Raw genomic sequence first — 25008 nt, 5'->3', positions numbered from 1 at the left:
CTGACAGCATGTGCTGAGGCAGGTGGGATCTGTCCCACCAGGGAGGATCACACTGCCCTGAGGCACAAAGCAAAGGGGTTTGCTGTGCCTGTATGGCACAAGGAAACAGGTTGGAAAAGCAGCCAAATGACTCAGGCATGGCTGGCAGGTCCTGTGCGAGGGACAGAGGCCAAAGCTGGGGTGCAGGGAAGGAGATGGGAGTTCCTGCCTTGCTCTCTGCAGCTGCACCCCCTCAGCCACCCCAGTCCCAGTGCTCTCTCCTACACCAGGAGGAGAAACAAAACAAACATCTCCAGGGAGTGTGTTTGGAAAATATCAGGTTTTATTAGACAGGCTGATGTTCAAGCTGACAGTTTTATCCCAATGCACATGATCACGGGCATCTACAGGGCCTGTGTCCCAGCTCCCTCCCTCCCATGAAGCTCTTAGGCAAGATGTTCAACTCCTCAAAATTCAGGGGGGGTTGGGTTTCTCAGCAGATTGAAAATGTCTCCCTGCTCCCCATTTTTCCACTCCCAGATTCCCAGAGGTCTCCTGAGGAAGCTCAGTGAGAACTGGGACTGAAGCCACCTGGATCTGAGGGAGAGGAGGCATCTCAGTGGCAGCATCTCTCTGAAGCAGCACGGAGCTGGATCAGTGTGTGTCTCAGGGAACAGACCACCGATGCCATGGCTTTGGAAGGAGAACCCAAAAGAACCATATTGGGGGGGAAAGGGTTTTGGCTGTCGTGGGGGAGCTCCATCCAGCACACAGGCACCAAGACTTTGCACAGGGCGTGCAGGTGCTGCAGGGAAGAGGAAGGGAGGAGAGGAGGCAATGAGGGCTGGAAAATAAAGCAAGATAAAAGGAAACCAGAGAAAGGATGGGGAGAATGATGGGAGAGGCCTGAGAGCACTTCAGTGCCTTCAAGGTCAATCTCCTTGTGGGGCAGGGTACCCCATGGGCTTTAGGGTGACAGAGGAACTAGGAAAGATATGGTGCAATACAGTGCTTGCAAACAAAAATGTTTAAAGGCCTTTGCTTTCTGTGACAATGACACACAGTGTGACAGCAGGAACAGTGACAACATCAGCCAGTTTCTGTTGGTGATTCTATTCCATTAGCTCTTAAAAACCCATGCAGACCAATCCGACATAGGAGAGTGAACGACAGATGGAGAGGAAAACTGATGAGCAACGGGATCATGGACAAGAAAGAAGGAATGGCAGCAGAGAGGCAGCAGCACTGGGGCAGGTTTGAGACCTCACAGTACTCACAAGCACATCCCTTCTCTCCACACTGCTCTGGCTGCTGCTCTCTCTGACACTGCTTGCCTTCCCTTGCACCCTCTGCTCCCTCTGCACTGCAGGCAAAATCCCTCTTCCTGAACCACGCCCTGTCCTGTGCTTGGACAGAGATTTCGGTCTCAGCTTCTCAGTTCAAATGTCAAGTCCTACCTTGAAGCAGAGGCCAGGAACATTCAAGTCCCTGCAGCAGCATCCCCTCAAACTCACCTGCACTCAAGGGGATCTCTTCATTGCAGAGCCTGGGGACACGGAGCTCTCCCAGGCCTGCTGCCATTGCTCACTTCCTGTTGCACATGTGGAGATGCCCTTCACACCCTCCCCATCACAACACAGCCTTCCATTCCCAGCTTTCTCTTTCCCTCTTTCGTTCCTTTTGCCTTTTTCTTGCTTTAGCCAGCATCTCCAGGTCCTCTTGCTTCTGTTAAAGGTAAGTCCCTTTTCTCCAGAGGTTTCCTGGAGAGCAGTGCTTGCTGTGGGTATTTGGCAGGAGGAAGGACTTCCAGCAGGTTCTTGGTGGGCTTGAAGGTGCCGGTTTGCCATCCAGGACAACATCTATCACCTGGGTGGTTTGGGCTCAGCTTGGCAGACAGCAATGCTGTCCACGAGGGCCAAGTTTCAAGGTCGGCTGTCCATGGGGAACTTCACCCTGCTCGGGTGCTTCCAAAGAAATACTCCTTCAGGACTGAGCACCGATGCTCAGAGACAAGCCAATAAATGGCTAAAAAGGGAGGAGTTTGGAAAGCAAGCCCCAGAAACCTGCCTGGACTGTCCTGGGGAGGACAGATCAGCAGGTAGGCAAAAGGGATGTGACCTTTTTAACTTCACAGCTAATGACCCCGCTTCCTGCCTCCCTCCACAGAGCACAAAACCATGGAGGGCTGACTGAGAAAAGAGCAACACGGACTTGAACAAAGGCAAACTGCCAAACCCTCACCCTTGGAGCCCTGCTGGTCCAAAGACAAGACTTGCTAGCATGGGTTTTGAGGTTAATGACACACACAGGCATGAAGTGCCTTCTTCTGTACTGGTCCAGGGAAGGAAACCCTGCTTACATCTCCTTGTGGGACCATCTGATTTGGGGTGTTGGCCCTCCTCATCCAGCACAGCTCAGCCAGTGATGGCTGCTCCTTTCCACCTCATTTCTTCCTTTGCCATGGACTTGCAAATCCCATCACAGCTGCCTGTCTGGAGCTACCAACGCCCCTGCAAATGCTCCTTCTTAAGTCAAACACCCACATGAAGGCTGCAGAAGATCAACTGAGCTGTCAGGTGAAAACAGAACTCACCAGGTGACCTAGAGGTCTCAGAAATAAAAGCAGATCAATATTTGCTGAGATTTGTAGCAGGTTTGTGCCTGAAAACAACAGTTGGGACATGGCCTCTCTTTCCTTGACCAGTGCTCCTGGTGATGCCTGGGTTAGTGTGTCACTGCTCTCCCCTGTGCTCTCACGCTGTGCCCTTGTTCTCATTCCCTCATGGCTTCGGGGATGCAGAGGTTGAAATTCCTCTTCATGCACTCTTGGCACCAGTGGAAAAGCAGCAGCAGTCCTGCCCATGCATTGCTCATACTTACAGCTTAAACATTGCCTTCTACTCAAAAGAACAAAGATAAAATGTCAGGAATTCACAGTTTTTATTCTCTTCCTTATGCCCACCCATCTTCCCCTGCCATCGATGTCAATGACTCAAAGTCCTCATCGTACGGTAGCCTTTGCCAGCGCGGCACTCAAAGGGTTAACAAACCACGGCTTCTTGGACAGATAAGACATAAGCTCATTCACCAGTAGGAACACGTGGACAGTTGGGTTGTGGATCACCTTAGGGTTTCCTGTAGCGATTCTTTGGGGTTTCGCCACAGCCAGTGACGTCGCAGGAGAGGACATTGGGCTTCTTCCCCAAGCCAATGCTTCCCAAGAGATCGGGAAGCTCACGGGTGATGGCCTTCTCAATCTTCTCTAGGAAACACCCTCCCATGTAGGAACACTGCTGAGATAGCAGCTTAAAACTGGTGATGGGATTGATGCCAAAGAAGTCCTTGTAAGCCTCACGGTTGGGGAGGTCAAATTTGCTGACATTGGTCTTTGCCAGAATGGATTTAAAGATAAAGAACCTGTCAGGATCTTCCACAATGTCCCTGAACACCAGTTCTCCATCACTAAAGAAGGTCATTTTGTCCTTGTAGGTCTGTAGATAGCGATCGACCAGCAGGGCGTGGATGCGCACCCGGATGGCGTGCTGGCGGATGAAGGCAATCTTGTTTTCCATCCTGTTCTCAATCACCTGGTTGAGATCTTCCAGGAGCGATATCTCTTCTTTGAGGAACAGGTCTCTGTGGGTTTCTGGATGGTAGTCATGGGGCCAGAAGGAGCTAACGTACACCCTGGGTGGCTCTGTGACGTTGATGAGAGGAGCCAGGCTCCAGAACAAGGCACCGTAGACTCTCATCAGCTCCTGGGTAGCCAGGCTGTCAGCTTTGTTCAGGATGATTCGGATCTGAGACTCGCGGCCCTTCAGCTGACGAAACAGCATCTCCAGCTCCAAGCCCACATCCAGCTTCGTGGGGTCAAAGACAACAAAGATGAGATCGGCTCTGTCAATGAACCACTGGCACACGTCGTTGAATGGGTAACCTTGAGGAGAGGAAACAGGGAAATCCAATGCAGGATGAGTCCCTTCATCAAGGGATTGGTAAAGAGTGAGCCTGCTGTGCCTCAATCCCCATGTGTGCTGCATGGGTTGTGAGGCACAGCAGACTTCCCCTGTAGCCTAGAACCTCTTTCTCATATGCTAAAAACACTTTGGAGCTTCTTGGCATGAAAAGCCATCCACGGGTGTCTGGGCCTGTGATTTCCTGTCTCTCTCACCCTTATCTCCAGACCCTCCTCCTGTCTGCTGCTGACCACGGGTTCCTGATGTTCCTGTGAGCAGATACTGAATCACAGGATCAGAGAATCATTATGGTTGGGAAAGTCCTCTAAGATCATTGAGTCCAACCATTCCCCCAGCACTGCCATGGCCACCAGTAAACCATGTCCCCAAGTGCCACATCCACACATCTTTTAAATCCCCCCAAGGGATGGTGACTCCACCACTGCCCTGGGCAGCCTGTGCTGTGTCAGGACTCCATTGTGCTTCAGCCACCTTTGTCACTTCAGATCATCATAGCATCTTTTCTGGGGTCCCTTAGATGAACCCAGTGAACCCTACCTCTTTCTTGCTGCTTGCGGTTTTCAATGATGCCTGGCGTGTCCACGAAGGTGACTCTCTCCAGCAGTTTGTGGGGGACCTCAATGCCTATCAGCTTTTCCAAGAAGTTCTGCCCAAATTTCTCCAGGGGCGAGAAGGAGCGGGCACTGTCAGCAGCCATCACGATGCCCTCGATGGTCTTCAGCTTGGGGCCGTGCATGATGACAGTGAACTCGGAGGTGGTGGGTTCTGCCCCTGCACAGCAATGAGAGGAGCAGCAGAGGCATGAAATCCATGCCAGGCTATGGACACAACAGGGCTGGCCTGGGACTGGGAGCATTGAGAGCATTGCGTGCTTCTCAAGAGATGCAGGGGCAATGCAAGCAGCATGAAATTCCTGCCTAAGAATTTCCTGCCCGTCTTCTTGGGAAGATGTCATGGGGTTGTTTTCTATGGGGACTGGTTTCTCTGGAAGTGGCCTGACTGCACAAGGTGTCATGGAGAAACATCTCCTGGGAGCCCTCATTGCCACTGCACTGATCTGGCCATGAATATTTGCCCTTAGCTGTGAGATGACATCCATGGGAGCAGGGAGGAAGAAAGGGGAATGGCATTTCTCCTGGAAGGGTGAATGAGCTGGCTGCACATGAGGAGGGATGGGGAGAAGTGTGAGCTGCCCTTTTGACATGACTGCTGCTCACAGCGTTGGGGTTGGGAGCTGTGCTGCAGGATGAAGATGTTGTGGTAAAGATGCTCTCCTCCACCTTTGGAAGGGTGGACAGGGTGTGATGGGGAACCTCACCCTCCACATGGCACCACAGCCAGGTGGCACAGAGCAGATCCCAACCTCCCAGCTGTAAGAAGGAATGGGAATTGCTGAGTGCACGGATGTGGGAATGCATGTATCGGCACCCCCGTGGCAAAGCAGCGAGTGTGGTACCTGTGTAGAGCTGGTAGGGAGTGTTGTCCAGCCCCAGGAGGTAGTTTATCATGGAGGATTTGCCGACGCTCCACGGTCCCAGGAATAGCACCATAGGCTTGGAAGTGATCTCCCCATCTGCGGAGAGGGGAAATAACAAGAGGAAGTGAAGGAACAATAGCCGTCGCCGCCGTGCGATTACCTCCCGGCTGTAACGAGCATCCCGTGTGAGCGGCGCGGTGCTGCTGCCGGGGAAGCAGCCGCCCCGGGGCCAGCAGCCATTCGCCAGCCAAGGCAGCGCCCGCCGGCTGCGGGAGCGGGACGGCCCCGTGCTCTGCGGCACAGCCCCCTCGCTGCCCGACCTTCTCCGAGGCTCAGCCCTTCTTAGACTACGGAGGACTGGAAGGTCTTGTAAGGCTAGTCTCAGTTTGTGGTTTAGCCGGGGGAGTGGGGCTGGCTGCGGGCGGGGGGTGTTGTTTGCAGGCAGCCGCCGCAAAGCACGGGCCGTGCCGGGGGGAGGCCATGCCGCAGCCAGGCCGAGCCGTGGGGCCGCGAGCAGCGCTGGGCTTGGTAAGCGCGGTGCGAGCCTCGAGCCAGCTGCCTGCAAGCCTTTCCACCATGCCCGAGCAGGGACCTACCCCCGGGCCGTGCCTGCCGAGCCTCCGGCCGAGCAGGAGGTCACTGCCTGGGTGTGAGGCTCCAGCTGGATGTGGGGAGGTCAAACAGCCTCGCTTTGTGCTTGGGGAAAGGCAAGAGCAGAGTGAACTGTAGTCCCCATCCTGCACTCTTGAAGTCACACAGTTTTCTCTATGAGGATGGTGACCTGTCCCCTTGCCATGCCATCAGTCCAGGAGCACAGAGGTTCCCGGACACACGCAGCCAGCACCCCCAGGAGCAATTCCTGCTCAAACAGGACTCATGCAATCAGCTTGTGCCCACACTGCTCGACTCCCCAGCCCCCAGGAGCCCAGGCAGGCAGCCGGTGGAGCCAGAGGAGCCCAGGGCCTATGCCAGCCCTCAAGCTGTGCCCAGAACACACAGGAACCTGTGAGTCCAAAACAGGACAAGAATAAAGAGGACAAGAATGGAAGTAAAACTGGGTGAGTTCCCATTGGTGAAAACCAGCCCCATCCTATGCTCAGGGTGGGAGAGGGTCCATCCTGTTGTTGCTAGGAGTTCAGCCAGGGGATGGATGACACCAGAGGAGCTGGGAGCTGCTGTCTCAGCTGGAGCAGAGCCTTCCCCCATGCCCAAGGCAAGGAGATGCCCTGGGCAAGCTGTGCTGCCCTCAGCACCTTCTCTTCAACCCCATGCCTAAGGCAGAACTATTTTCTGTGAGGTAGCTGAGAGCCCCTGGTGCTCCATGGCTGCACCCATGCACAAGCCAGCAGCATGTGAGCAGGCCAGTGATCCATCTCCAAGGTGGGGGAAACCACAAAGCCCCCATGGTGCTGAGCTCCTGCCCCGAGGGTGCTGGAGGGCACTGCATGGCAGCTTCACACTGAACCTATCTGGCCATGGGAGCAGATGCTGGGGAGAACATTCCAACCTGCTCCTGCTCTATCTGCCCATCACAGGCTCACTGTGTCACCTCTGGGGAAGGGAATGGGCTGGGGACATCTCTCCATGAGGCACTGCTGCATCCATACAGCTCAGCCCTCCTTCACAAAGCAGGTCAGCCCCCCTGAAACGGGGGATGCATGGCTCTTCCTGCACCCCACTCCCTGCCTGGCAGCTGCAGGAATCCAGCCTTGTCTTCTCACATGGGACCAAAACAAGTGTTGAAACCTTGGACTCTCATTATTAATCATTCCTCTGCTGCTCTGTCGCCGCTGCTCTGCTCTCTTGCCAGCTTTAATTAGGTTAGGATGGTTGTTGTTATTACCATTATCCCTGTGATGTTGTGCCAGAGGTTTGGGGTGGGTCCCTGTGTGTTCTTTCATAACACATCCCTGGCCAGGTGTGACTGTGTGAATGTGGGCACCTCTGGCTCTGCTGCACATCCTCCTCTCTGCTCCACGGAGCCAAGTTGGGCAGCGACGTGGGCAGCCCCCCTGCCTGGTCACCCACCGCCCCTCGAGCCCCTCTGTGCCCCCCGTGGGCTGTGTGGGCAGTGCCCGGCGCTGCAACTCTGCAGGAAGTGCAGGAGCTGCAAGGAAGTGAGGCCGGGTATGGATTCCCTGCTGCTTGCCCAGGGCTGGGGGAGAGGGAGCATCTCCCACCCGGGAGGGTGCTGGCCTGGCATCTGTCCGTGCTGTGTCCCCGTGCCATGTCTGCCAGCAGCAGCTCGGCTCAGCTGGATGGCCCGGGCAGCGGAAAGAGCCGGGGCTCGCTGGCTGCCGGCAGGGCATGGCGGCAGCTCCATCACAGCGGCTCTCTCCAGCCACCCTGTGGCTGCTCGCTCGCAGCTCAAGCTCAGCTCAAGCTCAGCCTCAAGCTCATCCCTCCGCAGAGCCTGGGTCTGCTTGGGCTGCTCAGCTCTGGGCATGGGAGCAGTTCGGATGTCCAAGTCATTTTCTTTCCTAGAGCAATGGCTTTCTGGCTTTTTGCCACATGGCAAGACCTCACCTTTCTGTGAGGCTTTGCCATGTGGCTGTGCCAGGCTGCCCGTGGTTGGAAGCACTGCTGCTCTGGGGTGGAGAAGAGACAGCTCTGGGGAGAACTTAGAGCCCCTTCCAGTGACTAAAGGAGATCCAAGAGAGATGGAGAGGGACTTTGGATGAGGGTCTGGAGGGACAAGACATAGCGAAATGGCTTCACAGTGAGAAAGGGCGGGGTTAGATGGGATATTGGGAGGAAATTGTTGCCTGTGATGGTGGGCAGGCCCTGGCACAGGTTGCCCAGAGAAGCTGTGGCTGCCCCTGGATCCCTGGCAGTGCCCAAGGCCAGGCTGGACAGGGCTTGGAGCAGCCTGAGACAGTGGAAAGTGTCCCTGCCCATGGCAGAGGGTGGAACTGTGTTGGCTTTAAGGTCCTTTCCAACCCAAATCATTCCATAATTCTATGATTAATCCTGGGCAGGGCCTTGTCTCCTCTGTCCTCAAGCCCAGCAGACATGGCCTCTCCCCCAAGTGCAAGCCTGTCCTGAGGATGCTGAGCAAAGCAGAGGACGTAGCAAAACCTCCTTGCTCTCCTGGTTCCTACTGAGCCACGGGCACCAAGGTCTTCTTTGTCCTCAAGCCACCCAGGAAGGCTGGAACATCTGGGGATGCTCCCAGCATCACCCACACTTCTGTCCCACCCCTGTGCCACAAACACCACTGGCCATGTGCCCATGGCACAGATCCAGCAACCCTTGGAGGGCACCCCTTGCTCCCAAAGCTTCCAAATCCACGAGTACCCTGACAACACGTGTGCCCACAGACGGAGGGACAGGCCCACGTGGCTGCAGACGGCCTGTGCCTCCCCCGTGTGCCCACCCCGGCAGCACGTGTGCGAGCGCCTGAACCCGGGATGAGATAAGACAGCTATCGGAATATGCTATAAATACCCACAGCCCTCTGCACTGCTGGCACGCCGGCACGGCAGCGAGCCAGAGGCTCTCCAGGCACTGCCGTGGCCGTGCCCAAAGGAGCCTGGTTTGGCAGGGTGTGGCAGCGTGGCCGTGGGGCAGGACAGGAGGGACACGAGATGGGATTTCCTTGCAGGAACATTGTTCCCGTGGCTGAGCACCAGGCTCAGGGGAAGGGCTGGGTGTTGGCTGGCATTTCTTGGACTGCCTCCCATCTCCTGATCCTCCTGGGGGACCTGGCAGCACACCCTGAGCAGGATAGGCAGGGAGAGGAGCCAGCTCGGGCTTCTGAGGGGGCTGAGGCTGCTGGGCAGGGGCCAGCCCGTGTTACTGGGACAGCTGCTGTGGGATCAAGGGTGGACATTCAGGAAAGTTTCTGCACGTAGGAGAGTGCAGGGTGGGAAGAGATCCCCTCCATAGGAGAAGCTATCATCTGGGCTCCTCCAGTTCATGCCGTGGGTGAGAGATCAACCTAAAGGTCCAACACATACAATCATGGAATGGTTTAGGTTGGAAAAGCCTTCTCAGATGACCAATTCTAAATGCTCCTGCAGCGCTGCCAAGGCCACCGCAAACTCACGTCCCCAAATGGCATATCCACAGGGCTTTTAAATCCCTCTGGGATTAGGGACCCCACCACTGCCCTGGGCAGCTGTGCCAGGAACTGACAGCCCTTTCTCTGAAGAAATTTTCCCAATATCCAAGCTTCCTCAGGTGAAACGTAAGGCCATTTCTTCTTGTCCTGTCCATTGTTCCCTGGGAGCGGGGCCGGCCCCTACCTGGCTGCACCCTCCTGTCAGGGAGTTGAAAGGGGGAAGGTCCCTCCTGAGCCTCCCTTTCTCCAGACTGAGCCCCCCATCTCCCTCTCACGGGACTACCAGAAATGCCTTTGAACCTGGCCGGAGGAATATGCTGCCTCTCAGTCCTGAACCAAGAGGGAAAGGAGTCAGAGCCTGGGCGAGGTGAGGATTGGAGGGATGTGCTGGGACACGTGCGGGCTCTGGGAGGGCTGGGGACGCTGTCCCGGCGGGGATGGCGGGTGCGGGCCCTGCTCGGTGCCCGGAGCCGGGGAAGCCGGGGGCAGAGCAGAGCGGAGGCGGTGCCGGCAGCATGCAGGCAGCGATACCAACCTGTGGCCGAGGAGCCCAGGGTGCGTCCGGGGTAAGCTGTTAGCGAGGGACACGGGGAGAGAGAAAAGGAACCGTGAGTCCGAGGAGGGATGCGACAGCCCGGGTGTGGGCCAGGACAAGGAGGGAACCGATGGCCACATTCCCAGCAGGAGACAAGGAGTTACAGCCTGGGAGCGACCTGCGGCTCCCAGGACAAGCACTGAACCCCTGTCTGCCCTGCGGGGCGGGGATGTGGCTCGGGGTGCTCTGCATCCCCACCCCTGCTCTGCGGGGTTCTTGCCTTCCCTGGCATCACCCAGCGAGCACACGGAGCCCAACAAGCCAGGGTTAGACAGCCACCAACCCAGCAAGTGTCCCGACAACCCCAGTGACAGGGTCACCTGGACCCAGCCCCTGTGGCTGGTGGTGGCATCTGGGAGGTCATTCCCTACACAGGGACACTTGCTAATTAGCATACATCAGTAATTAGGGTCACCAGCATGCACCACAACCTGGTGTGACCTCACAGCAAGCTTTCCATGGCTGGACTGGGAGAATCCCTCACCCTCAGCTAGGGATAGTCCCTCCAAGCAGAGAGTTGGACCCAGCCAGAGCATGTCTGCATCCACGTGGGATGGCAGAGCAGAGAGGCGGGAGGGTGGCAGGCAGGGAGAAGGAAATGGCATCTGCCAGGCTTAAGCAGAGGGTGTGTGGGAGCTTTCTGAGATGCACCCTGACAAGTCAGAATTGATGGTGACAGCCACAGCTCCCACAGGACTCCATGGGAGATTTCACATGTTGTGGGGAGCAGAGGAGCTCTTTGGATTACACTGCAGGGAAAGGAGCTGATGGGAAGGGAGACAAAATGGAAGGCTGCCACGTAATGGAGGGGCCAGGGTGCTTGCCACGGCACCCCTCTATATTGGTTTACACCTCCAAAGGTCACACATATTCCATGACAGGCCTGCCCCAAAGCTCCCCCAGCTGTCCTGCTCCTCCCAGCCAGCTGAGCCGGCAGCTCTGTGCCCTCCAGCCTCCCCCCAGCACAGAGAGGGGGCACAGGGGAGAGCTGGGAGCACCTCCCAGCCTGCAGGGACAACACTGATGGAATGAACCCGCTCGGGACACGGGCACTGTGAGGGGAAGTGTTAAGAAGGCTCCCTGAGCTCCACTGTGTCCTCACCTGCCCTCCAAGGTCAAGAGAGTTCCCTGGGCCAACCCTGTAACTAATGTGAAGGTTTCTCTGATTACACTGCTAATGAGGGACTGGGGAAAGCTGGATCTGTGGGTATGAAAGGCAAACTGCTGAGCTGTAGGTTTCCAGATAGGGTTGTGCGTGCCAGGGTATGGCTGGGCTGTCAGAGATCATTCAAGAAGTTTGGTGTCTGTACAAGTTTTTTGGAGGGGAGCATGGCCAGGGTGTCTCATAGCTGAGACCAGGACTGGAGGCAGAGCAGCATCCCTGTGCCCTTGCCTGGGGACCAGGAGGGGACTGTGGGTCACCAGCTCCAGGGTCACAGCACCTTGAGGGTGCCCTGTAGGACACAGTAGGGTGTACTGGGTCCTGACCTGGGGACTCTCAGCCTGAGGGGTGGCTGTTCCTCACAGTGAGGTGGAACAGACCATGGAGTGTTGAGGTGAGGCCAGGATGAACACCAGGACCTGCTGTCCGAGGTGAGTCCTGCTCAGGAGCTGGGTTTGAGAGAGGCTGGGAAAACACCAGGGTCAATGTTGTTTCCTCAGGAGCTGAGAGGGAGAAAGCCACCAGGAGCCTGGGGAACACTTAAACACTTGTTTCCTCCCCAAAAGGGAGCAGAGAGGTGGCTGCTTGGGCATGGGATGGATTACAGGTAGGGTGGGATGTCCTGAGGGCTGGAAACTGAGGCTGGGGGCTGCATCCTCTGGCTGTGAACAGCAGAATGGGGGTTAGAGCACACCAGCTGCCCCTGTAACCCCAAACATTCTCCTAAACTGTGTCCCGAGGTGACAGCAAACATCAAACACCAGAGCAGCTTGGAGAGGAAGTTGGGGTGTTGCCAGGGGACAGGCCAGCAGCCATGGGTGACAATCAGGACATGTTGTGAACCTCAATTACCCTCCCACAGGGTAACTTCCCTGTGCTCCCCACTGGCTCTGCACTGGAGATGGCCTGGCTGGGTAGGGAGATGTCCAAGCCTGCTCATAGAACGTCTGACCCAGACTTTGGAATTGCAGGAGGGATGCCTGGAAAGCAGGAGTTCTGCTCTACAGGGATGTGCCCCAGCTGAGTGTGGAGCGAGGCCAGCTGTAAAAGAAGGATCTGTGGGGAGGGTGTATCCCAGTCCTGCCTCAACAGAAGGGAGGGCATGGCTCCAGGAGTGTGGGCCTGGACACCTGGGGAGGCAGGCAGAGCTGCAGAACAAGGAGGACAATTTCAGGGCCTTGGCAGGAGGCTGCCATGGGCATGAAGTCCTGGAACACTGGCAGCAGGGACTCCAGCATCCCCTGGATACTCAGGAGACAGCTGGCCCTGGTTCTAGTGCTTGAATAGATACTGAGAGGAGAATTACTGCAGTGAACAAGGAAGTCAGACTTGGGTTTGAGCCATCTGTGCTTGGAAAATGAGGCTGCTTGTGTTTCTTGGGTCACAAGAACTTCCTCTATCTTGTGAGCATCTTGGGACAGGGCTTCACTTTCCTCTTCTGGAGGGACACGTGTGTGACCTGGCTCAGCCCACACCATGCCAGGGGCCACGGGGCCCTGCTCACCCCATCCATCGTGTCTGAGATTGCCAAAGGCTGGAAACTCCAACTCTCAGGATGAGTGAAGGCTGTGGAGCTTGAGGAATACCCTGCCCACGTGGTTGTGTCCTGTACCCAGCAGGAAGGATGCCAGCTCCTGCCACCCCCAGGAAGCTCATCTCCAGCCTTGAGAGGTCCTGAGCTTCCTTGCCAAGCCGGTTTCATTGGGCCATGATCTCTGCTTGGCAGGGGTACAGGGCATTGATGCTGAGCAGGTGGGAGACCCGAGGCAGGCAGGGCTCAGTGCTCAGCCCACACAGATGGCTCTGACAGCAGATGGGCTGAGGCAGAGGCAGGAATTCCTGCTGCTGGGTTCACTAGGGCATGGCCTCTAAGTGCAGCATGTTCGTGAACTCCCATGGACTGGGAAGCTGCAAAGGAGGACACACTATCCACACTGCCCATGATGTGCTCTCTGTGCTGTTATCTGCTCCCCAAGGACCTGCTGGTGCCCGTGGCATTACCTGTGATCTCGTGCTGCCTCAGCTCATTGTATCTGTAGGAGTGCTCCAGGGGCTTGATGGAGGAGTGGTAGATCTTCCTCAGCCGCTGCAATACTCCTGGGGGGCAAAGCAAGTGGGCAGGTGAGAGGCAAGCCCCACCAGGCTGGGTGAGACCCTCCTGAGGCCATTCCCTGCAGGTTCTGAGGGTGGCCCAGCCATGGCTCCAGGGACTTGGCTTACAGCTGAAATCTTGGCCAAACTGATCCCAGCCACATTTTGCCTGGAGGAGTTGTGGCTGCCCCTGAATCCCTGGAAGCTTCCAAGGCCAAGTTGGATGGGGCTTGGAGCAACTTGGTCTATGGAAGGTGTCCTGCTCCTGGCAGAGGGGTGGGATGAGATGGTCTTCACCATCTCTCCCAACCCAAGCTGTTCTAGGATTTTGAGGCCTCTCCCCTGCTAATGTTTCCCACTGGGCACTGTCCCCTTCTGCTCCCAGCAGCTGATGGGAGGAGCATCCTTCCTAAGTGCTGTTTAGCACTCTACTCCCACCATCCCCAAAAGCCCTCCACCATGGTGCAGGGCCCCCTGGCATGGCCCCTGAGCTGCTTGCTAGAAAAAAGGAGGAGCTTCTTCCACAGTATCTCTTATCACTGCTTTTCCAGCCCAAACTGCCAGCGGGGCCAGCAGAAGCAAACCTTAGAATAGCAAAACCCAATATATAATTGGAATAAAAATCCCAACCCTTTGTTACAAGTTGCTCCAGGTTTCTTTGAGCAGGGATGTGCCTGCTTCACTGTCTGCATCTTCCAGCCTCTATACCTTCCTAATTCTTGTATGCCCTCGGTGATGTCCTTAAAATACCTAAAATATGTTAACCCAAGAGCAGCCAAAGGGCTGTTATTGAAGATCTGGCATTGCTAGACCTGCAAGAAGCAAGGTTAAAATCAAAACACAAGAGAAGGAAGATCCTGTCCATGGTCTTAGTGCAGGGCATGCGTGGCCTCCTCACCTGAGACATCATCGGCAGGTTTTTCCTCATTGAGCTTCAGGGTGTTCTCCAAGTGGGACCGGTCGCGCTTGGTCGGCTCGCTGGCATCTTCAACCTCTTCTGGAGGAGAAAACAAGGAGACCTGTTACTGCTGGAGGGGGGAACCCACACAGGAGCTCACACAAGCGACTGCCAGGGAGAGGGCACGGGGAGAACACACACCCTGAGCCTGCGGGCACGCCATGCCCACGGCAGCCGCTGTCACCCTTGGCATGCCACGTGCTTTCCCTTTAGCACAGGCTCCTGAGGCTGCCAGGGCCGTGGCTGCTGGGGGAAGCGTCATGGGCAACTGCTTGGCTCCGAGCTGGCTGCTCGTGGGGAATGCAAAGCTTGTGCCTGGAAGGGGCTCCCGGGGTTGGGGTGTAGCACGAGCACACACAGCAGCTGCTGCCCAGCGGGGCCCTGGTGCTTCCCCCAGCAGCTGCGGCTCCATGGGCTCGGCCTCGGGTGCAGGCTGTGTGCTGCTGCCTCTCAGCCTGCCCACTCCCCCAAAAACCTGCCCTGTGAGCTGGAGACGTGGAGTCCGAGGCTGGGACTCCTCCGGCTCTTGGGGGACAGGCCAGCCTGGCCCATCCTGGCTGCCCCACCTTTGCCACTGGGGTGTTCCCTCACGCTTCTCCCACCTCTGTCTCCGTGTTCCCCTGTCCCTCATGGCTCCGTGCCAGGTGTGGGGAGCATGAGGCAGCTGCCTCCACTGGGGAAGGCACCCCACTGTCCCCAAAACAGGGAGACAGAGGTGACCTTGCCATGGAGGTGCTGGCACACCAGGAGCTTCCAAGAGCTTTTTGATATGGGGAGCTGGGTTGAACTTTAGCAGGGGTTTGGGGACATGTCTGGGGACACAAGGAACAAGCAGGACACCACTAAACCCTGAGACCGTGTTGAGCATCTACCGAGTGTTGGGCTGAGGAAGACCTTTTGACTTGCCAAGTGAAGACACAGAGACCAAAATGGGTTTGGTTTTGGGTAAAATTGGAGGCTTTTTGAACTGGGACATTACAGATGAAAACAACAAAAATACTAATCTGGGTCTAAAGGTCACTGCCCAACCTGTGGGCCAAAGTCTACAAATATTTCTAGGAAGTCGTGGTGGAGGGTGTCCCTTTCCCTAGTTGGCCTTTCACTGATTGAGCAGGGCTGGTGCCTCAGCAGCTCATTGACCTGGATTTGTTCTTCACACCTTCCCTACGAGCCAAGAACTGGTGGAGAGGAGCCCCACGAACCTGGGAATCCCACCATCCTAGGAGCATCCTGCCCCTGCACAAGCCGAGGGCCCGGAGGACTCTGCAGTGGTGGATAAAGAGTCTTTAAGAGATCTGCGAGTGCTGAAAGGGGCCTGGAGGTTAAACATGTTATCCATGTCCCCGAGGAGAAATCATGGACTCGGAGTGGAGAGAGGGGAACATCAGTCAGTTTTGGCACCACTGTGATGCGTGCCCGCGTGACGAGCGTCCTGCTGCGGCCCCGCTGCCCACGGCCGAGCGCTGTTAGGGGCGGGCGGGGAAGCACAAGCGTTAGGAGAGGGCCATGCACTAGGTCAGGTTTAATGTGCCAAGCTCAGCTCCGCTGGGTTGATGGGAGGTCGCTCTTGCTGCTACAGCACACCCACAAGAAAAGACTCCAACCTATCTGGCTGAGCCGGGTCTCGGCGGCTGCTGGGGTGGTGCTGGGGACCTCTGTTCCTGCCAGTGGGGTCTTGTTTGCAGGGGGGTCTGCTGCTGCTGCTGGGGGATTTTCTGCCACTGCAGGGAGGTCTTCTGCTGCTGGAGGGTCTTCCTCTGCTGTTGGTGGGTCTTCTGTTACTGGTGGGTCTTCTTCTGTTGGTGGATCTTCCTCCATTGGTGGGTTTTCCACTGCTGCTGGTGGGTCTTCTGCTGCATCCCCACAGGGTGGGTGATGGCAGCTGGCAGGGCTATCCCTGGCTCCTCCTGTGCCAGCAGCTGCTGGTTTGCTGGGGCTCTTTTTGTTGGAAGTGCCAGCTGCTTCCTTGTCATTCTCTGCAGATTCATTCTCTGGCCTGTCACCATCTTCGTCAGACTCTTTCTCCTCCTTAGACTCTCCCTCTTCAGACTCTTCCTTGCCTCCATCTACCTCAGACTCCCCATGTTCATCTTCCTCAGACTCTCCTTGCTCATCATCTTCCTCTGAGCTCTGGTCATCCCTTTCCTCCTCTCCCTCAGGGGCAGATATTGCTCTTGGCATCTCTGTTTGCTCTTCCCCTGGCTGCCCTTCCTCCTCAGAGCCTCCCTTCTCTGTGCCAGGCTCCTCGTCCTCCTGGGCATGGATGTCATCCTGTGTGCCAGGCCCATGGTTCCCTCCACGATGAGCTGCCGTGGATTCCTCCCCTGAGCTCTGTTCCTCCTGGCCCTGCTCCTTGCTGCTCTCCTGTGTCTGGATGTCCCCTGGCCCCAGGCCACCCGCCGGCTCTTTCTCCCCCTCTCCGTGTCCCTCCTCGGTGACACCAGGCAGGGAGGCGTTGGCAGTGCCACTGTCCTGCTGCTCCCCAGGGCTGCCATCGTGTGCCTCGTGCTCCAGCCGGGGCTCCGTGCCTGGCGGGGGGCTCTCGGCAGCGCTGTCCCCATGGCCCGTGCCGGGGCCGTGCGGCTCTAAACGATGAGAACAGCTCAGTCAGTCCCACCCGTGCTGGGCCACCGGGCACCTGCCAGGGCCCTGAGGGACCACTTGTGCCACTAAACCAAGAGGTTTAGACTCTTCCCTAAGCCTTCTCCAGCTCCAGCTCAGCTGTCTGTCCCTGTCACAAGAAGTTGGGTGCAAAGATGTTTGTGGGGGTGAAGCGGAGCTGGCAGGGGCTCTGTGGCTCCACCAGCCCTGGCTGCCTGGCACTGGGGCTGCTGCCCGCCCCAAAGCACTGCAGGAAGGCGGCAAAGCTGCCCTAAACATGGGGAAAGGAGTAAAAATGGCAAATTTTGAGGGGCTGTGGGCACTTGGCAGGTTAAAAGGTCCTTCCCCAGCCCTGACTCAAGACATCACACCAGCCAAGGTGGGCGGTGAAGTGAGGGGGAAGAGGAGGAGGAGGAGGAAGGAGCTTCTGGCATGAGGGGCTGCCCAGCATGGTGTCCTGCCTTCAGGCAGGGCCTAACCCTGGCCATGGGTATCAGGAGCTATTTATTGTGAGTGTCCCTTCACTAGGAAAGCATGTGCCACGCCGTGCTGCTGCTGGGGACACAATGAGTGTGTTCTGTGGCCCAGGAGAATCCATCCGTATTTTCCATAGGCTCCAACTGCAATTTAACATCAGTCAGCGGGTGCCAAAAATAAAAGATCACGGCTATACTGTCTCCGTTACAAACAGTTGCTGCTAGTCTAAATAATCCCCCAAACGTCTCATGCCAGGGGAGCGTTTCAGAGGAAAATAATTCCTTTGTACTCCAGCTGGCAAGCAGAAGCCAAGCAGGAAAAAAGGCCACCTCCACCCAGGCTGCAGGAGGAGAGGGGCACGGCCAGCCCTGTGCTCTGGCTCCTGCTCCGTGTCCATGCAGGAGCCAAGGACTGTGTCCAGCAGGACCTCGGCAAAGCTGGAGCTCACTGGGCTTGGCCACGGGGCACAGGAGGAGCTGGGCTGGGTCAGTGTGGGGCCGGCCCCAGACCCCTCAGCCCAGTTTGCCCTGGGGATGCCAAGGGCTGGTTTAATCTCCATGGCCCTGGGGCTGGTGGGGCTGTGAGCTGGGATCAGGTGGCATTGGGAGGCTCGTGCCATGCCAGCAGCGGGCACGGGGAAGGACGGGCTGCCTCCAGCCTGCCCTCATTGCCAGTGGCTCTTGGTTGCCTGGCACAGCCCCTCACCCTGCCCAAAGCGGATGCATGGGTCATCCTTGCCCTGGCCTCCCTGTCCTCTGCTGGCACACAGCTCACAGGTGCCCCCAGCTCAGTTCCCAGACGGAGGGAGATATCTGTGGTCACCTCCCATGCCCCTCCCTTGCACCCAGGTGCTCCAGGTCACCTTCCTGCAAGATCCCTGGGACCCTGCAGGAGCTTCTTGTATGGAAATAGCTATATTTGACTGCAAAGCCCTGGGGGGCTGGGGCCAACACGGCCCTGCCTGGCCCTGGTGGCCTGGGAACCACTCTGAGTCATTAGAGGGTCCCCTGAGCTGATGGGAGCAGGGATATTCTCAGTTTAGCCCCAAAAGAGCTGGTGACCTGGAGAGCTGGGAGAGGAGTGGGGATCAAAGCAGAGGAGGAGGGCAGGACCAGGCAGAGGAGACCCTGAGGGTCCTCAGGGCTTTGTCTGGGTCTGTGTGCCCCCTCTGACCCAGAGGGGCCATCACCCACCAGGGCCTGGCACAACTGCAATGCCAGTGGCCACCACGAGCCATCTCTCGAGGAAAAAGGGAAATATCTCCCAGGAACTCAGATGGGGATGTCCCTGCCACCGAGCTGCTCACGGGCTTTATCTCCTGTGACCTTCAAGGTCTGCCATGAAGTCCCTGTCCCCTCTCCACCTCCTTCTCCCTGTTTCCCCTACATGGCCGCCCGATCCACGGTGAATTGTGCTGACCTGCACATGGTGGGCCGATGAGTGCAAAATGGGCCGAAGGTTACGGGCTTAACACCCTCCGGAGGCTAAAAATATGGCACGGCAACTGTACGGGGCCCCGGGAGGAGCAGCCCGGTGAAGCCCCGGCCCCCGCGGCCCCGCGCCCGCTGCCAGCCAAGGGTGACGTCCGCACCTGGGGCCCCCGTGGGCCCCGGGAGGGGACAGCCACGCTGTAAAGTGACACCGGGGCTCCCCGTGTTCACACCTTGCATTGTGCCAAGCGGATGGGTGGCATCGGAGAGGAGACCTCGCCCTTTTCCCCTCGGGGACTTGACCTCCCTGCGAGTCCCTGGCTTGCCTTGTCCCTGCCACCCCTTTCTCATGCTGGGAGTTCTATGAGCTGCCAGGGGACACTTTTTCAGGTGGTGACAACGGGATGGAGACCCCGCGGCGCGGTTCTGGGTGCCGTGGCGGCTTGGCACCCGGAGCAGGAGGGGCACGGCTGAACATCACCGTGTGCCCTCCATCCCTCCTCCGGGACACAGAGAACAGCAGCGACCTGACGGCAGAACGGGCACTCCGGGGGGACGGTGAGAAGGGACAGATGGGCACAGGTGGCCCTGGAGGGACACTCTCCCCCTCCAGCAGAAATCGGAGCCGTGAGCGTGGGGCCGGTGATGGCAGGGCTGCGGGGATGGCTTTTCACACGCCCCCTTCCCCTGCCCAGATCCCGATCCCTGCTTCCCTGCGGGAATTATCCACTGGCTCCTGCGAGTCCTGTGCTCCCCAGGGGCGTCTTGCAGGACCTTGTATCCCATATATCCAACCTTGCCTTTATTCTGGCAAAGCCCTTTAAAACCTCATGGAATCTGACTGGACACAAAGAAGCTGTCAGGGAGTTCCTGGGATTTTCCAGCTGGACCTGCTGCAGACCCCACCTTTCCTGTGGGACCCCTTTTCATGGCAATGTCCCTGCCCTCCAGGCTCTGTGGGCCCGCATGTCCCTCGCTTAGGGCCATCCCCCCAGTGCTCCTCCAGCCCAGACCCAGGGCAGGGGGGATGGCTCCAGCTCCAGTTTGGGGTCAGCTGGGCCAGAGCTGACAGAGGGAAGTGTCCCATGAGGGTTCAAGCAGCCCAGAGGACACAAGCACAAGGATGGGGCTGAGGATGGGGTTGGCTCTCCAGACCTTTGTGCACCCCAAAGCCCAGGATGCCCAGAGACATCATCACATCCCAGAAGCTTCATGATCCCAAAAGTCCAGCATAAAGCAAATATATTCCTGGTTTTCAATGCAGAGGGAGATCTAGGAAACAGTTTTGTCAGACTAACTTGACCTCATTTGTACAGAAAATTTTAAATTTCATTTTAAAAAGTTATGAAGTGATTTGATTTCTATGAATGGTTGGATAGAACCATACAATATTTTTATTAATATATGGTAAAGAAACCTCACCAGGATCTAGCAAAGGAATTAAAACCAGTCTTGGAGCTTTCAAAATAGAGATTAAAATGGGAATCACTTGCACTGTCTCCCCACCCTCAAGGGACCCTGAACTCTGACTTGCAGAAGACATGAAGATGAGGAAGGTGGGAGATGAAGCCCTGCTGCTTCCTGGCTGAGGAGATCTGGGTCCATCAGTGAGCAGAGGGCCAGGAACCGTCAGGTATTTTGGCACAGGCAGATGTCACACTGTACATCGAGGAACATCCACCTGCAGTGTCCCTTGCAGCCTGGGGGAATGCTGGGGGACCCAAGGGACGTGCTGTGGCATGGCTGGGGCTGGAAGGGCCCCTTCTTCCAGAGGAAGGGTGTCCAAAAAGTCTCACTGTTCCTGTCCCCTGGCCTCCAGCCATGGAGGCTTCACCAGCCCACCCCAGGGATGTCCCCTGAGGGACATCCTCTGTCCATTCAAGGCCAGACTTCCTGGCTCCCCATCCCTCCTTGGGTCATCCCAAGCATTCCTGGTCACCCGGTCACCCCTTGGACGTGCCAGCCTGGATTCTGATGCCTGATGTCCCACAGGGTCCTCAAACCCCCGGCAGTGTGGGGACAGACCCTGCCTGGCCATGCCCTGGGGTCTGGCGTGGCAGCACTGGGGACACCAGCACAAGGACAGGGCCACAGCTCCGAGCCCTTTTCCGCAGTGTGCCCGGGGCTGTGTGACTCCAGGGCTGAGCCCTGTGCCCGGCTGGCACCAAGCCATGCTGCCACTGCCAGCACCCCGTCCTGGCCTGTCCAGAGCCTCCCCTGCCCCTGCACCCCACCAGCACAGGAGCTCACGGCTCCCTCCAGCAGCCACTGACAAGGGAAATGTCCCCCTGAGCTGGAAATAGCTCCGTGGAGTCCTGCACAGCCCCGGGGCTGCTGCTATTCCTGCAGAGCTCAGGGAACAGGCAATTCCAGGAGCAATCTGGTCACCCTGACCCAGTGGCCAGGCTGGGATTTCAGCAGCTTGGCGAGTGGGACACAGTGGAACATGGCAGGAGTGTTGTCCTTGGGCATGGCACAGCCCTCCCAGCCTGGTGCCAGCCCACAGAGACCTGCTGCTACCTCTGTGCCACCAGGACCATGCACAAGTGAGGTCTCCTGGCCTTCCTGCCCAGCTGGGTGTCACCTACACACTGGGACAACGATGGCACACGGAGAGGGTGTCACAGCAGAGCCAACCTGCCTGGCATCTGCCCTTCTTTGCTCAGCCAACACCTTGGGAGTGAGATGGGGCACCCCCAGGGACCAGGTTCTCCTGGGGTGAGGCACCAGGGGTGTGACAGGGACGTAGGTGGCACAAGCACACAATGCACCCGAGGACCCCAAGCCCCCTGTCCCACACACACCCAGTGGCAGTGCTGCCCATGGCTGTGCTGGTGCTGGAGGCTGGAACAAGCCCAGAGAGTGTCACTGGGACACTGAGGTGCCCACCTCTGGGGAGGTTGGTTACTGTGGGGGCCATTGGCCTGGGATGGTCAGGGTGGGCTGTCCCCATGGCTGCTGTGCCCAGGGCCCTGAGCCCACACAAGGTGTCACACACAAGGTGTCACAGCCCTGCTCCCAAGGTGTTCTGGCCTGGGAGGTGGAACCCACACTAAAGTGACACATTCCAAGGTGATGGAGAACACCCCAAGGTGCCACAAGAACGTGGTGATCGAGTTCATCCTGAGGTGACACCTTCCAGGATGAGGCAGGACGAGGACTCCCAGAAGCTGAGCTGGCACAGACCCCCCTGCTGTCACCAGGAGGGGTCTGTGCCAGCCCGGCAGTGCCTTGCAGGAGGACACCACTGTGCCAAGGCTTTTCCCAAGCCCTCTCTCAGCTCAGAGGCAGTGATGGCATGGCCTGGATTTGCCCTCCCACTCAAACCCAAGAGCCAAGGCATCCCCAGGGCAAAGTGTCCGGGCACTGCCCTGCCAGCACCCTGTAGCCCCTTGCTGCTGGCCACGGGGGTCACCCAGCCTGGCAGGGATGACTGGGCCCTGCCTGAGGTGTGAGTGTGCTCCCCTGGGCAGGAGCAGATGCAATTTTGGGTGAGTGCCCTTGCCATGAGCCACTGCCCAGCCCCACGGTGGGTGCTGGTCCCTGCCAGGCTCCTGGCAGCCCCAGGCAGCTTTGCCAGCCCCAGCCACGTGTGCAATGAGCTGCCTCAGCAGGGGCTGTAAGAGCACAGACACGGGGCAATGCCCACCCCCAGCCTCTGGGAATGGTGGCAGGGTGCTGGCAGCCTCAGGTGCCACTAAACCCAAGGGACCACACCTTGCTGGGATGTTCCAACAAAGCCCCTGGTTCTCCACTGGACTTTCACCCCTTCTCTGACCATGGGCACCTGCAACCCCACAGCCCCGTGGATCCCCACAGGCACCAACAGGGTTTGAATGGGAGACATGTCCCAAAAATGGAAAAAACCTCCCCAAAAAAGCCACTTCCTGCCCCCCAAAGGAGCTGGGTCTGAGAGTTCAGCTTGGTGCCAAAGGAAAAGCAAAACTCATCCTGCAAATCCCACTGGTCTCTGAGGAGCAGAAGCATGGGCCGGAGACATGCCACTGCTTAGAGCTTTTTTGGAAACCCAAAATACTGGGGTGAAAACACGAGACCCTCAATAACCAGGTGGGGACTTGGGGGACCCCTCAGAGCTGGGGCTGCCAGACCCCCATGTGCCTCCTGCCCCAGAGCCTCCGGGCTGTGCTGTGCCAGCCTCAGCCAAAGCAAGACGTGGGCAGGTGGCCATCCACCATGGACAAAGCTCCTGATGTCCCACGAGGCCACCAGCCCCGCTTGGAGCGGCACAGCCACCGGCCGTGCCCGCAGAACACCCTCCCACCCCCCCTGCACAGGCTGCACCCGCAGCCCCACGGAGGCCACCCCACCTCTGCCGGGGTGTGTCGCCGGCCCCCAGACCCATTCATTCCCGAGAAGGGCCCAAGATGTCCTTAAAAGGCCAAAACTCGGCGGGCCGGGGGTGCCGGGGCTGGCAGGCGGCAGCTGCGGTGCCCGCGCGGGGCCGCGGCGCGGGGCGGGGGCCGGGGGGTGCCGGGCCGCAGTGTCCCCTTACACGGCTGTTTCCATACTTAGCCGCCCCCCTCCCGGCTGCGCGGCCGCCGGAGCCCGGCCAGGCGGAGAACCAGCCCAAATTAACTCAAGGGCAAGCAAGGGTACCAGCGGTGCCGCGCCGCCCCAGCGACACCCGGCCGGGCAGCGCGGTGAGCGGCGGCGACGGGACAGCCCGGGCAAGGGGATCCGGGCTCCTCAGAGATCCCCAGTGCCCTGGCACCCTCCCCTCGCAGCCCAAAACCGAGCCACCACGGAGCCACAGGTGACACTGCCGCAAGGCATGCCAGCGGCAGTGCGGCCCCTGTGCCCAGCGTGACTCCGTGACAGGGACCCCAATCCGCACCTCCCGCCACCCCCTCCTGTCCACAGCCCCCCAACACGTTTCCCTGCACGGTTTGGGGTGGCTCTGCAGCCCTGCAAAAGCTGCTGGGGAGCCCGGACCGCTGTGCCCCTGTCACCCTGCCCTGCTCCGGTGCCCCAGAGCCTCTCTGTGCCCTCAGCCCCACAGGCACCACAGTTCTGTCTGCAGCCCTACAGGACCCCACAGACACCCAGAGACCGACAGGAACCCGCAGCCCACAGGCACCGAGAATCCCAGAGCTGCTCACGGCCCCACAGGCACCCACAGCCCCATAGGCACCCCCTGCAGGTACCCACTGCCCCACGGACACCCACGGCCCCACGGGCACCTGCAGTCCTACAGGGATCCCACAGCCCCTTGGGGTTCCCACAGCCCTGTAGGAACCCACAGGCGCCTGCAGCCCCATGGAGACACCCAGCTCCGTGGGGACCCCCAGCCCCATGGGGACCCCCAGCCCCGTGGGGCTGCCGCAGTCCCGAGGGCACCCCCAGCCCCATGGGCACCCCACAAGCCTGGGCACCCGGAGGCACCCACAGTGCCCCAGAGTCCCCGCAGCCCCAAGGGCACCCCCAGCCCCACGGGCACCCCACAGCCCTGCCAGCAGCCCCAGCCCTCGGGCACCCGCAGCCCCCGGGGTGCCCCCAGCCCCCGGCGGCCCCAGCCCGGCCGTACCTGCGGTGCCGAGGAGCAGGAGCGAAGCCACGCAGCAGCAGAGCAGGTTGAGGCCCTTCATGGTGGCTGCCAGGAGCTCCCTGCCGCTCGCTGCCTCTATTTATACGGCGGGCGCGGGGCAGGGCAGGCAGGCAGCTGCCCGCACAGATGCTGCCGCTGCCGCTCTTCCGCTCCCAGGGGCCCTGGGCACGGCGACAGAGGTGGGACACAGCGCTGGGAATGGCTCCTGGCAGGGATGCCAGGGCACGGGGCACCCCCGGGAATGGGGGCCCTGGGCTGGCACTGCTCGTGCGGGGTCACAGCCCCATCCCAGTGGGAGGAGAAATGGGTGCTTCTCTCCCTTTATTCGAATAAATTCCTGCAGGGCTCCTCTGGACTGTCCCCATCCAGAATCCTGCTGCTGGGGGGTACTGGGGCTCCTCGGGCTGCCTCGGCTCCTTTTGGGCTGGAGCAGGGGTTTGAGGACAGGGAGAGCTGAGCATCCCCGCGGTGCAGTGTCCTCACCTGTCCCCAAAGGTGGCTGTCCCCAGGCATTGTGTCCTGGGCTGGTTTGATGTCCCCTCCAGCCACCACAGGTCACCAACTCCAGGCAATGCCATACACCCCAAAGGAAACAGGCCGTGTTCCTGCCACCCCGACGGTGTCCCCACTGT

The 25008-nt window shown here is 58.6% G+C and overlaps 2 protein-coding genes across 3 annotated transcripts; both read right to left on the bottom strand.

Moving 5' to 3' along the window:
* Positions 1-331: 331 nt before the first annotated feature.
* On the bottom strand, positions 332-24842 carry SRL (sarcalumenin). 2 transcript variants are annotated; one of them, XM_064390908.1, is made up of 7 exons: positions 24356-24842; positions 14243-14341; positions 13255-13350; positions 10032-10067; positions 5413-5529; positions 4494-4727; positions 332-3916 (listed from the first exon to the last, which is right to left on the bottom strand). In XM_064390908.1, the coding sequence occupies exons 1-7, from the start codon at positions 24414-24416 to the stop codon at positions 3105-3107; spliced, it is 1455 nt and encodes a 484-aa protein (XP_064246978.1). In that variant the 5' UTR covers positions 24417-24842; the 3' UTR covers positions 332-3104. The 2 variants fall into 2 exon arrangements, with proteins under 2 accessions (XP_064246978.1, XP_064246979.1); XM_064390909.1 differs by lacking the exon at positions 10032-10067 and having other exon boundaries at positions 333-3916; positions 24356-24841.
* LOC135281388 (collagen alpha-1(III) chain-like) lies at positions 15839-19050 on the bottom strand. The gene is made up of 2 exons (XM_064390195.1): positions 18891-19050; positions 15839-16887 (listed from the first exon to the last, which is right to left on the bottom strand). Exons 1-2 carry the CDS (start codon positions 19048-19050, stop codon positions 15839-15841), a joined length of 1209 nt encoding a protein of 402 aa, XP_064246265.1.
* Positions 24843-25008: the final 166 nt, after the last annotated feature.

Source organism: Passer domesticus, chromosome 15 (assembly GCF_036417665.1).
Source record: "Passer domesticus isolate bPasDom1 chromosome 15, bPasDom1.hap1, whole genome shotgun sequence".
NCBI classification, from domain to species: Eukaryota; Metazoa; Chordata; class Aves; order Passeriformes; family Passeridae; genus Passer; species Passer domesticus.
The sequence above is the reverse complement of the archived record's forward strand: the minus strand, read 5'-3'. Positions and strand labels throughout refer to the sequence as shown.